The sequence below is a fragment of the Rhinatrema bivittatum genome, chromosome 8, assembly GCF_901001135.1.
Source record: "Rhinatrema bivittatum chromosome 8, aRhiBiv1.1, whole genome shotgun sequence".
Classification (NCBI taxonomy): Eukaryota; Metazoa; Chordata; class Amphibia; order Gymnophiona; family Rhinatrematidae; genus Rhinatrema; species Rhinatrema bivittatum.
Genome location: NC_042622.1, coordinates 131,776,083 through 131,788,531, shown reverse-complemented (window position 1 = coordinate 131,788,531; position 12,449 = coordinate 131,776,083). Strand labels below are relative to the sequence as shown.

Genomic DNA, 12,449 nt, shown 5'->3' with positions numbered 1-12,449 from the left:
TCAGCCCAAAGTGAAGTGGGGAAATGTGAAAAGCCTCAGGAGGAGTAGACAGAAGGTTTGGCAAAGGAGAATGTGCTGGGCACCATGGCACTTTATGTCCTGCTTTCTCAGTTTTGTGTCTCACTCTCTGGCATGCATAATAATTGCTTGATAAATAAGCTAAAACACAGCAACATAAAAAGCCCCTGGAACTGAACCTGCCATACATGCAGGACTCCCCAAGGCTAAGTGACTTACTGAGTCAAGGGTATTTGCATTAGTTTTCACTCATTATAGGAAAGGAAACAAGGACTAAGTTTGTAACAGATTATGTTGGAGTCAGAATATACATTCAGGTCGATGCAGTATCAGCTCGCAGAAAATGGGTGCTCATGATTGATTGCCCACTCTCCTAATGCGCGCCAATGCACCTCTCCGGGGTGCCCGAGGTTTTATTTAAATAGGCTTCCGCAGTGAAAAGGAGGCACTAGGGGAAATTGTGCACCCCTAGCGCCTCCTCGGCAGCGGGCACCCAGGAGAGGTGGCTGTCAGCCAGTTAGGAAAATGGATGCTCAATTTAATGAGCATCGAAGGAAATAGCTAATAGCCTCATCAATATGGATTTACATGTGATGAGGGCTATTGGCTACGCGCTCGGTTGGACGTGTGTTTTCGGCCTGATTTTAAAAGTGCCTTGCACGTAAATGTCGGAGGTTACGCGCATGGCTGGGCCTTGCGCACGCTGCACACATTTTACAACGAGCCTGGCCATGTGCGTAACCCCCGTTACACGCCAAAGTTCTGAGCCTGCTGAAACGGGCGGCCCGGGGGGAGGGGGGAGCAGGCCAGGACAGTGCCATAAGATCATAAGAAATTGCCATACTGGGTCAGACCAAGGGTCCATCAAGCCCAGAATCCTGTTTCCAACAGTGGCCAATCCAGGCTACAAGTACCCAGCAAGTACCCAAACACTAAGAAGATCCCATGCTACTGATGCCAGTAATAGCAGTGGCTATTCTCTAAGACAACTTGATTAATAGCAGTTAATGGACTTATTCTCCATGAACTTATCCAATCCTTTGTTAAACCCAGCCACACTAACTGCACTAACCACTTTCTCTGGCAACAAATTCCAGAGTTTAATTGTGCGTTGAATGAAAAAGAACTTTCTCTGATTAGTTTTAAATGTGCCACATGCTAACTTCAAGGAGTGCCCCCTAGTCTTTCTATTATCCGAAAGAGTAAATAACTGATTCACATTAACCTGTTCTAGACCTCTTATGATTTTAAACACCTCTATCATATCCCCCCGCCTTCTCTTCTCCAAACTGAAAAGTCCTAACCTCTTTAGTCTTTCCTCATAGGGGAGTTGTTCCATTCCCCTTATCATTTTGGTCGCCCTTCTCTGTACCTTCTCCATTGTAATTATATCTTTTTTAGATGCAGCCACCAGAATTGTACACAGTATTCAAGGTGCGGTCTCACATGGAGTGATACAGAGGCTTTATGACATTTTCCGTTTTATTCACCATTCCCTTTCTAATAATTCCCAATATTCTGTTTGCTTTTTTGACTGCTGCAGCACTCTGAACCGACGATTTCAATGTGTTATCCACTATGATGCCTAGATCTCTTTCTTGGGTGGTAGCTCCTAATATGGAACCTAACATTGTGTAACTATAGCATGGGTTATTTTTCCCTATGTGCATCACCTTGCACTTATCCACATTAAATTTCATCTGCCATTTGGATGCCCAATTTTCCAGTCTCGCAAGGTCCTCCTGCAATGTATCACAATCTGGTTGTGATTTAACTACTCTGAAAAATTTTGTATCATCTGCAAATTTGATTACCTCACTCGTATTTCTTTCCAGATCATTTATAAATATATTGAAAAGTACGGATCCCAATACAGATCCCAACAGCTTGTGTGATATTACATTGAAAGATAGAACAATAATGGTGAATGAGGATCATTAGGCCTATTTAGTCTGTCCAGTTTCATTCCTGGTGCAGTGCCATAGACCCTACTTGATCTTTGGACTAACCTATTTGCAACTAGGGATCCTCTGTGGTTTTGTGCTTTCTTGAATTTTGCTAGTGTTTTGGTTGCCATTGTTTCTCCTGTGAGGCTATTCCATGCATCCACCACACTTTCTCTGAAGAAATATTTTCTAATGCTGTCTGCAAGTCTGTGCCTTGTTCTAGAGTTTGCTTTTCTCTGAAGAAGGTACTGGCAACCTTAGTGTGAAAATCACCATTTAATGCACATCATTAATGAATAAGTATGCACAACCTTTTTGATCTAATGTTTTAAAAGCTAATAATACAGTTTCCCAATTAGTCAATTTTCAATCAATGGCTATGTCTTTTCTGTTTTGAAGACGTTTTACTGTACAAAACAGTTTGTGAAATAATATAGAAAATTACAACAATGCTGAAAATAATATGATATGGGAAAACTAACTTGCTAAATTAAACATAAACAAGGAGATATATGAAGATTTTATTAGGTTAGTTTTCTTCTTTGCTATAGAAATTTTCATATGACTATGTTCATTTTTTGAATTTTTGTATAATAAGCACATTATTAGAAATTGCAGAGAGAGTTTTCCCTCTAGGAAAATAGGCAAGAAATAATGTCAGCTGGTGACTACAGGAACTAAGCAATGGCACAGCATTTTTAAAAATGCTCATTTTCAGCCAATAACAGGGCTGATGACATCACAATGTGTTCGACCTTCCTTGAGATCTTAACTGAAATGGCCTGTTTTCCTATAGGAAATAAAAAGAAAATAAGGGATTCTAAAATGTGTTAGAGGTCACATGAAAACATGAGCCGAGGGTCACTGGGTACTCTACCATCTGTGGTGCACATTTTAATGAAATTAGATGAATGATTCAAAATATGGGGATGGGGTGGGGGGGGTGGGGAAGTGAGGTAGCAGAAAGATATATATATATATATATATATATGAACTACTAATAAGAATGGTTTACTAAATAGTCTCATTAGTTGAAACTTACTGTAATCCTTGGATGGTAGATGAGTTCCAAGCAAGCCCATCCTTGGATACTGGGTTCTGATCACAGTGTTCAAACACTTAGGGGTAGATTTACAAAAAATGTGCGTTCGCGTACTTTTGTTGGCGCACCAGTCACAAACAAAAGTACGCTGGATTTTAGTAGATACGCGCATAGCCGCGCGTATCTGCTAAAATCCAGGATCGGCGCGCGCAAGGCTGCCGATTTTGTGCAGCCGGGCGCGCCGAGCCGCGCAGCCTGCCTCCATTCCCTTCCTCGGAGGGAACTCGCTTTCGCCCTCCCCTCACCTTCCCCTCCCTTCCTCTATCTAACCCACCCCCCCGGCCCTATCTAAACCCCCCTTACCTTTGTCCGGGGATTAATGCCTCCCGGAGGGAGAAGTAAATCCCCGCGCGCCAGCAGGCCACTAGCGCGCCGAGACGCAACCTGGGGGCGGGTTCCGGAGGGCGCGGCCATGCCCCCGGGCCCGCCCCCGAAACGCCACATCCCGCCCCCCAAAATGCCGCGTCGATCGGCCCCGCCCCCTACACGCCCCCGACAAAAAACCCCGGGACTTACGCGAGTCCCGGGGCTCTGCGCGCGCCAGCAGGCCTATGGAAAATAGGCGCGCCGGCGCGCAAGGCCCTGCTCGCGTAAATCCGGGCCGATTTACGTGAGCAGGGATTTTAAAATCCGCCCCTTATAGTACTGGATTGGGGCCAAGGTGATTTCCCACTGGACTGAGAGAATGTTCTCTTTTGTGGCTAGGAAAATACTCTCAGGTACTGATTTTCTTGGACAGGCTAATCTTTTCCCTTTACTTTAACTCACTTGAAACTTTGGCCAAAAGGCGGTCTATACATTTTTATAAATAAATACAAATAAAATCCTGAATAAAATGAGCTCACTTCAAAAAACACAGGGTGGTAGTTCCAAGATGCTAATTTATTTATAAGACGAGAGAAGACAAATAACCAAAGTCCATAGCCACAGGCTTCACAATGAAAACATTACAGCACTAAAAGCAAATCACAACAGCAAAATGCCTTGCAGGTAAATTTTAAAAGGAGTGTGCCCATAAACGTGTGTATTGAGCACGTGAGCATATCCTTGCTGCAAGTATGAGTGCAGCCTATACGTGTGTCTATGCACAAGTGACCATATGGGGGAGAGGGAGAGAGAGAGAGAATCTGCCACTCTATCGCATACTGTAAGAAGGGCACTTTCAACTCAGGGTGGGTTTTGGGGGGGGGGGGGCAGGTTTACATTGGTCTGCCTAGGGCACAAGGGTCTATAGATTCTTATACTGCCCCCCCCTCCAAAACCCACCCTGAGTTGAAAGTTCCCCTCTTCAGTGGGAGAAATATAGAGGGGTAGATTTCAAAAAGGTGCGCGCGGGCGTACATGTGCGCGTGCTACCCGGCGCGGGCACATGTACACAAATCAAGGATCAGCATGCGCAAGGGGGTGCATAATTGTGCACCTTGCGCGCACCAAACCGCACTGCCTTCCCCCATTCCCTTCCCCCTTTTGTAAAGCCCCGGGACTTACACGTGTACCAGGGATTTACACACATCACCGGGCCTTTTTAAAATAGGCCCGGCGCACATAAGGCTAGTTAAGTGTGTAAATCCTCTGGATTTACACATGTAAACCTTTAAAAATCCAGCCCAGAGTATCAGATTCTCTCTCTCTTTCTCTCTCCTCCGCCCCCACCCCCTTCACCGGCTCAAAGTCTCCAGAATTGTGCCTCAACATGGCACACATTGCCATGTTCAACCTTTGCAAAATTCGGGGTTACTTGTGTAAGCCTTGGGAACACCCTTTTTCTGCCTCCTTATTCTTGATGCGCGCACAGGTATGTACGTGCATACTCCCCGGCTTCTTAAAATTCGCTTTGCTTGCGAGCGACCCACGTACAAGTGTGGGCTGTTTTTTGCACAAGCAGTGCTTTTAAAGTATTACCTGTTAATGAGAAAGTTCTTTCTGGTAACCCCATATTTCTTCTCCATCCAATAAGCATGAACACCTACTCAGGATCTTGGTTGAGGTTGGTGTTGACACTCCCATAAAAGTCTTCATACTTCCCCTAGGGGATTCGTTTTTAGGGCCTGATGACCTTGGAGCTATCTACAAGGCAGACATCTTGCATAATACCATCAAGCACGGGCACAGAAGTTGTTTCTGGTTGTTCTCTTGCTGCAGTTCTCTCTCTCTTCCTCTCTCTGTCTGGCATCCTATAGACTGCAGAGCTCCAGAAGTGAGTTCTAGGGATCTCATCACATATATTTATAGGGCCTGAACACTGGTCTCATCAGGGCTTAAAATCATAATGGGCCTTTGCAGTGATAGCCAGAGGTCACTGGAATACATTACTAAGAAAGTCACTCTGGTAGCCAATAAAATATCCCGTTATCAGGGTATTCTTCTTATGTAAAGTGATTTATCATTAAAGTATGGAACTGGCAGGGTGATATATCTCCAAGGGAATGTTTCATTTAGAGTTGCCAAATGTCCTGACTTTTTCTGGACTGGGGTACTGTACAAAAAAAGAGGAAGGGCTAAAATGTTTGGAAATGTCCCTATTTTAGCCCTCCCACCTGCAGGTTAGCATCCAGTCCTCCCCTGTAATTATACAATATGGTATATGCTTTGGCAGCTACGCTATCGTCACTATGTGCTGAATGCATTTGTTTTGTGTCACTTACATAGACCTCAGTTCATAGTTTAATCAGAGGCTTAAAACTTTACCAACACAGTAGTTTGGCTCCTGGGCTAGTAAAAGCCAATCTTTTTTTTCAGTGATAGACTCAGAAGTGACATCAGATAGAGGCAAAAACAATAAGAGTTCAAAAAAGCACAGGGCAAGAATAGAGAATCATTAATTGCAAAAAGGGGAAGTCAGAGATTAACTGGGTTCTATGGCACTGCAGCAGGAAGCAAATTGGGCAGACTAGATATATCCTTATCTTTTATTACATTATGCCTTTCTGTGTTTTTCAAATGGTGAATAGTGGCAATTAAAGTTGCATGTGTGTAAACACCATTAGCAAAGAAATTTAACAGCATCTCTACACATTCGGAAAGTTGAAAGTTGGCAACCCTAGTTCCATTTACCCATATCGGTGTTTTGTAGCTGAATCTGCTGGAAGTTTAGTGTATGAGGAACATTCATACAGTTTCTCCTGTGTCCCTCTAAGCACTTAAAACTGCAGACAGAGCAGTTCTGTCACTGCAAGGATCCAAAAAGTGGAAGTTTTATACCTTAAGGGTTTTCTGAAGTTCACAAGTATAGTTGCACAGTAATAATGTAGTTTAGTCATTTGCATATATTTACATAATACCATTCTTAGCTTTTTAGTGATATATTTGTTATGCAGTGGAAACTGCCAAGTCCTTGTTTGCATTTCTTAAACCAAAAAAAGCTTGTCTGGGGCTGGATAGGTAGCTCAGTGGCAAGTGCTATGTACTTCTGTTTGGAAGGTGCCTAGTTCAATTTCTGGATTAGGTCTTCTGCACCCTGGGTCAGTCAGGGCTGAGGATACTGCAAAGGCAGGGTTCACAGCCCCTGGTGGGCTGGGGAAGAAGGGAGTCATAATTCCCAAGAAGGGTGACTCTTGGTGACCACATTTAGAGCCTTTGATACAGGGTTTTGGAAGAAGCGCTGGTGCATAGCTCTCAGCCTGAGGACTGTTGCTACAGTCACCAGACTAGGAACAGTGAGAGGGAGAGTCTATTAAAACAGGGGGGAAATCCCCAGATAGTTCTGAATGAAGGCTCATGGTGTGCCAGGATCCAAACACTGGTTCTGACTGAGTTGAATGAAAAAGGAGAAAGGAGGACACTGGCAGCCCAGTAAAAGAAAAAGTGTTTCTATAATGAGAATATTACAAAACACAAGTGTGATGGAATGACAGATAAAAACTGCCAAAATGAATCCCTTCCATGTTGGGCTTGTAGATTTCTAGTGCATGCACAAAAATTTAATTGCAATTAAAGTTCTCAGATTTTGACTTTCTCTGTGCGTTCTTCCTGTGTAAAACGATAGATTATGGCAGAAGAAGTTCATCTCGCACATCCAGTCTGCCCAGTTATCCTATCCACACTGTAAAAGATATATCCCAGCTGCTGGCCACAGAGTGTGACCACCTGCAAGATTTCTCCTTGTCCAGAGCAATCTTTGCTTGTCTTCTTCCTTCGTACGCAACCATCTTGGGTAGTAAAACAAAAAAAAGATCCCTCCAGTACCCACCTTTTACATGCTTAACCACAAAGCTCTGTAATTATCTAAAAACTTGACAGTCTTGTCCTTCTCACCCTCACCCCATCACCCTCTTTCCAGAGCCTCCTTTCCATTGATAGAGACCTGCTTCTTGTGCAGTTATTTCTTGGAGGTATTTAAATGTCTCTATCATATCTCCCCTTTCCTCCAAGGTGTACATATTTAGATCTCTGTCACCATATGCTTTATGATGGTCGACTGATCATTTTAGTAGTCATCCTCTGGCCTGATTTTGTCCTGTTTATGTCTTTTTGAAGTTGCAGTCTCCAGAATGGTACACACAGTACACCAAATGAGGTTATACTCTTCTTCCCTCTCCTCCTCTATCTGCCATGGTGAATACAACTCATTGTACATGAACAATTCATCCTCACAGGAAGCTGAGTAAATGCTTCTGAAATTCTCTGGCTGTAAAGCTTACTGAAACCCTATTTGCCAAGAAATAGTACTCATCTAAAAGTAAATTAGTACTTTTATGAAAACATTTCACGTACAAGAATATCTGTTTCTAGAACATTCCACTTAAGAAGATCCTGGTTATAAGAAAGTTCCATTGGATCTTATTCTTCCTCCTTCTGTTGTGGATCAGTAGTGAATTGCCTCTTAGTTCTTCAGAGGAAAGATCTATATTTTTCTTTCATTAGAATGGATCATAATGGGTCAGCTCAGTGGTAGTGCCGGGTACTGCCATGTGTAGGGACTTGGGTTCAGTTCTCAGCTCTGGTCTTCTGCTTACCAGGCTGGCCAGGGCTGGGAATGCTGCAGAGACAGAGTTTGTAGCCTGTGAAGTGGAGGGAGGGAGTCATACTCTTCATGCAATAGCGATACCTAGTAGCTGGATTGAGGGCCCAAGATTGCGGGATTCTGGAAGTAGCCCTGGCATCCTTGGCGAAGAATTGACACTGTCATGAGCTGACTAAAAAAATAATGCAGAAAAAGATATAAAATTGGGGAAAAAAACACTTGGGTAGTTGCAAATGAAAGCTTTTGGTACCTGATCTCAGCCCAGGTTCTGATTCAGCTGGAAGCCCAAATGAACAAGAGGAAAATTTCTGGCTCACAAGCAATAAGAAAGGATCATGACATGCTTACAGATGTTGAATGTATACTGCCTTGTAAACAATAAGAACGTAGGACACACCATGCTGCGTTAGATCAAGGGTCCATCAAGCCCAGCATCCTGTCTCCAACAGTGGTCAGTCTGGATCTCTAGGAAGTACCCTGCAGATCCCAAAATGCAGATCAATTTCTTGTTACCCACTCTCGGAAATAAGCGGAGACTTTCCACAAGCCTACCTGTCTAATAATAATTGTTCATGGACTTTATTTCCAGGAACTTGTCCAAATCCCTTTTAAACCCAGCTATGCTAGATGCCTTGGCCATATTCTCTGGCAACAAATTCTACAGCTTGGTTGTGTGTTGAGTGAAAAAATGCTTTCTCTAATTTGTTTTGAATTTGCTATTATTTGGTTTCATGGAGTGTCTTCTAGCCCTTTGACTATTTATAATGTTCTCAATTTACCTGTTCCAACCTACTCCTTATTTTACATCCCCTCTCAGTTGTCTCTTCTCTAAGCTGAAGAGCCCTAACCAATTTATCCTTTCTTCTTAAAATGCTGTCCCATTCCTTTTATTATTTTTGTTCCCCTTCTCTGTACCATGAGGGCATTGGTGCTTCCTCTCTCATACAGCCAGGCTGAACCACTGAACACTTTCTACACCAATGAGAATATCACTCATTCCTGAAGAAACAACTTCAAGAGCATCTGTTAGCATAGCTAAAAATAAAAGTACAGTAAGTTTTAGTTTTTTTATTCAAAAGAATATCTAGCATGGCAGATAATACTGTTGTAGTGATATGAAATATAGAAATTACTTGGCTGTAGTACTTTCAATGAACCAATTACCAGCTCTTCTGCTTCCTTTTAATGAAGTGATTGTTCATTATCAGTGATCAAAATATAGCCTGCCCAAAGTGATCGATCACTGTACAACTGCACTGTACAACTGCAGAACCGCTGTTCATCGTTACCAATATACATTATTTTATACACTGTTGCTTATATGTAAGGAGAGCCCCACTGAAGGGCCAGAAATGTCTCTCCCTTCCTTTCCCTTCACTTCCCTGAGCATTAGGAACTGTTTGTTTGCTGTGGGGCAAAAAGTGCATTTGGTGGTGCAGGAGCTGCGCTTTAAAAGGGATTTACTTTGCAACAAAAGGCCAAACGTTCCGAATGGGCCGCATTCTTTCCCAGCAGTCCCCGGTGACCTTGTCTTGAGGATATTGTTTAGGATCGCTTTTTTCCACCCAGTGCGTCGTGTTATTGTTATTGCTGTTAGTTTGCCTCAATAAACTCTTTCAACCTTTGTTAGAAAAGCTCAGTGTGACCTGCTTGAGATTCCAAGTAGAACCGCTGTTCTGCAGAAGACCGTCAGCCACATGCTTTTATAAGCTTTCATAAAACCCATTAATTAATTAATTAATTTATATAGGCTTATAATCCGCAACTTCCATAAAATAAGTTCAGTGCGGAATACAATTTTGAAAATTTCAGCAAAATACATTAAAAAAAATCATCCATAATCATCAATAACAGCAATAAAACAATAGCAACAGTTTAAAATTGTCCAAATGCTCTCACATATAGCGAAGCTTTTAACCTTTTCCTGAACAACTTAATGTCTCTTTCTCTGTGTAAATCCATCGGGAGAACATTCCAACAGCTGGGGGGCTATAAAAGAGTAAGCCATATCTTGAGTTTTTTTCAATCTGTAACTTTGAGTTGCTGGTAAAAGCCAGCAGACATGTTCCTGGAGACCTTAATACTTGCAATGGTTCATACCAGGTTAAAGAGTTAGCTACAACACATTTTGTTTCAGAATATATACGTTTATGGACGGTAACTAATGTACAAAACTGAGATCTCCACCTTAAAGGTAGCCAATGTAAGGAATGTATGACTGGGGTTATGTGATCTGAAATCTTGGTTCTTGTAATTAATCTTGCAGTAGCATGCTGTATCTATTGCAATGGGCACAATAATGACCTGGGAAGCCCAACAACAATAGTGTTATAATAATCCAAATTTATTAACACTAAAGGTTGTGCTACTGTTCTGGATAGGTCCGAATCTAGAAAATACTGAAATGGTCTGAGCATTTTTAATTTGTAAAAAGATATTTTGATTAAATGCTCAATATGTACTTTAGAATTTAAGGAGGCATCAATATAGAAGCCAATCATTACTATATATAGTGAATGCATAATATTCAGGAATTGCATTATTACTTTGATTGTTTTTTTAAATTCCTGACCTCTTGGTATTAGAACTGTAAATCTGGTGATTTAGTTCTAATGTTTTGTTTTTTTTTACCTAAAATGAGGACAGATAAGTACCATAAGGCCCATCTATTCTGCTCAGCATAGAAACATACATAGAGTATTTAGTTCGTTTTGTTTTTTTTTTTTTATCTTACGTCATGATGTGTTATGGCTTAAATCAACAGGTTAGGCAGCTCCAGTTCTGGAGAGCCCCCCAGGCAGATCTCGTTCTATGAATAACCAAACTGGGCATGTAAAATGAGCTCTTAAACTTAAATGTATGTGCCGACAATGCTCTTTCTTTCCTTCAGAACATTTATTGGACATACATAACTTGGAAGTTTCCGCAGCAGTCACAGAAATGGTAGAACTTGAGGATATTCAGATGTTTTTCCAAAAAGCTTTTAAGACAGAAATTACTAGGGGCATAGAAGTATATTTATTTATTTATTTATTTATTTATTTATTTTATTTATTTACTTTTGTATACCGACATTCGATCTGAGATATCACATCGGTTTACATTCAGGTACTGTAGGTATTTTGTTGTTTTTTTTTACATATATAAAGAATGACTTATCCATCTTTTTTTACATATATAAAGAATGAATTGTCCATCTTTGAATGTGCTGTCAGTAGCTTTAATTTTCTTTTTATTGAAGTGACCTATATTTCTCTGGATTTTAATTTTATAAACAAAGGGCTTTGAAAGTTATTTTTTTCTAACTTGCCAGTGCATTCCCTAGTGTGCTGTATGTCATCTGCACAGAAATCGGTGCACAGCACATACAATTTACTGCTTGATTCATTACGACCACTCTGCAAAATCTATATAAGTGATTATTGACCAGCAGGACCACTTCAGCAACCATGTTTCTGTGTTTTGTTTTGTTTTTTAATGCATGTTCACAGATGAACGAGTGGGAGACTTCCCCTGTGGAGAAGAACTATCTGCCAGAGAGTGCGAGGAGGGAACAGTATGCAGGGAATACTGGAAAGGCCCTAACTTTGGAATCACCAACTTTGATAATATTTTTTTCGCTATTCTCACCGTCTTCCAATGCATCACTATGGAGGGCTGGACGGATATCCTCTACAATGTGAGTGCCGGAATACTGTTATAGCATTATCTCATTTGTGAACTCTGTGCTTCTTTTGTCCAAGGCAAGGCTGTTGCAACTTTGTCCAGGTGCTATATTTATTATTTTGCCTAGCACTTCGGCAGCTTTTGCACTTTTAGGGCTGTTTAATATTCTTCCATATGCAGTCTATACAGTTAGAAAAGTCTGAAATGTGTTAATTGGCATATAAGGTATAATTCTGTCCAAGTTCTACATTTTTTTTTTTACGTAGCATTTAGAAAATGTATTTCAGCTTTGTTTTCCTTCGAGTGGGCGTGGTTCTTCAGCAGTTCAGTTTGTACCAAGCAAACTTCTAAAAAAAATGTCATGATATGGTAATGATATAGGTCCAAGTGTTGGAAGTAGTAAGTATGGTAAGAATGCCAAAATAATTAGGAGACCAGGAAATCAGGCAGATTAATATTTTATTATCTTTACTGCAAACTACAATTACAATGAATAATTGTACAGTGGATACATTAAGGTATTTTCTGTTATTAACTTTCTCTTGGGATTTTAGAGGTTATATGTAGCAGAAAGAAAGATTTGATAAATTATCCTACTGATAATGCTTAGAACGTACTCTCCAGGATCTGGCCAAAACAGCTTTCTATAGATCAAATAGGGTGGGAGTTTTCAGATGATGAATCTCTGCTCTGTATTGCTTCTTGTAGAATGATGAAGATAACTCTGCAGGTTATGTGTTGTGTGTCATTATTA

General features: G+C 41.2%; 1 protein-coding gene across 1 annotated transcript in view; it reads left to right on the top strand.

The window, feature by feature from the left end:
• CACNA1B (calcium voltage-gated channel subunit alpha1 B) overlaps positions 1 to 12,449 on the top strand; it is a 1,161,590-nt gene that overhangs the window by 550,489 nt on the left and 598,652 nt on the right. Inside the window, exon 6 of the mRNA XM_029613506.1 lies at positions 11,521 to 11,708. Within this exon, the coding sequence (XP_029469366.1) occupies positions 11,521 to 11,708 (188 nt within the window). The remainder of the gene's footprint in view (positions 1 to 11,520; positions 11,709 to 12,449) is intronic.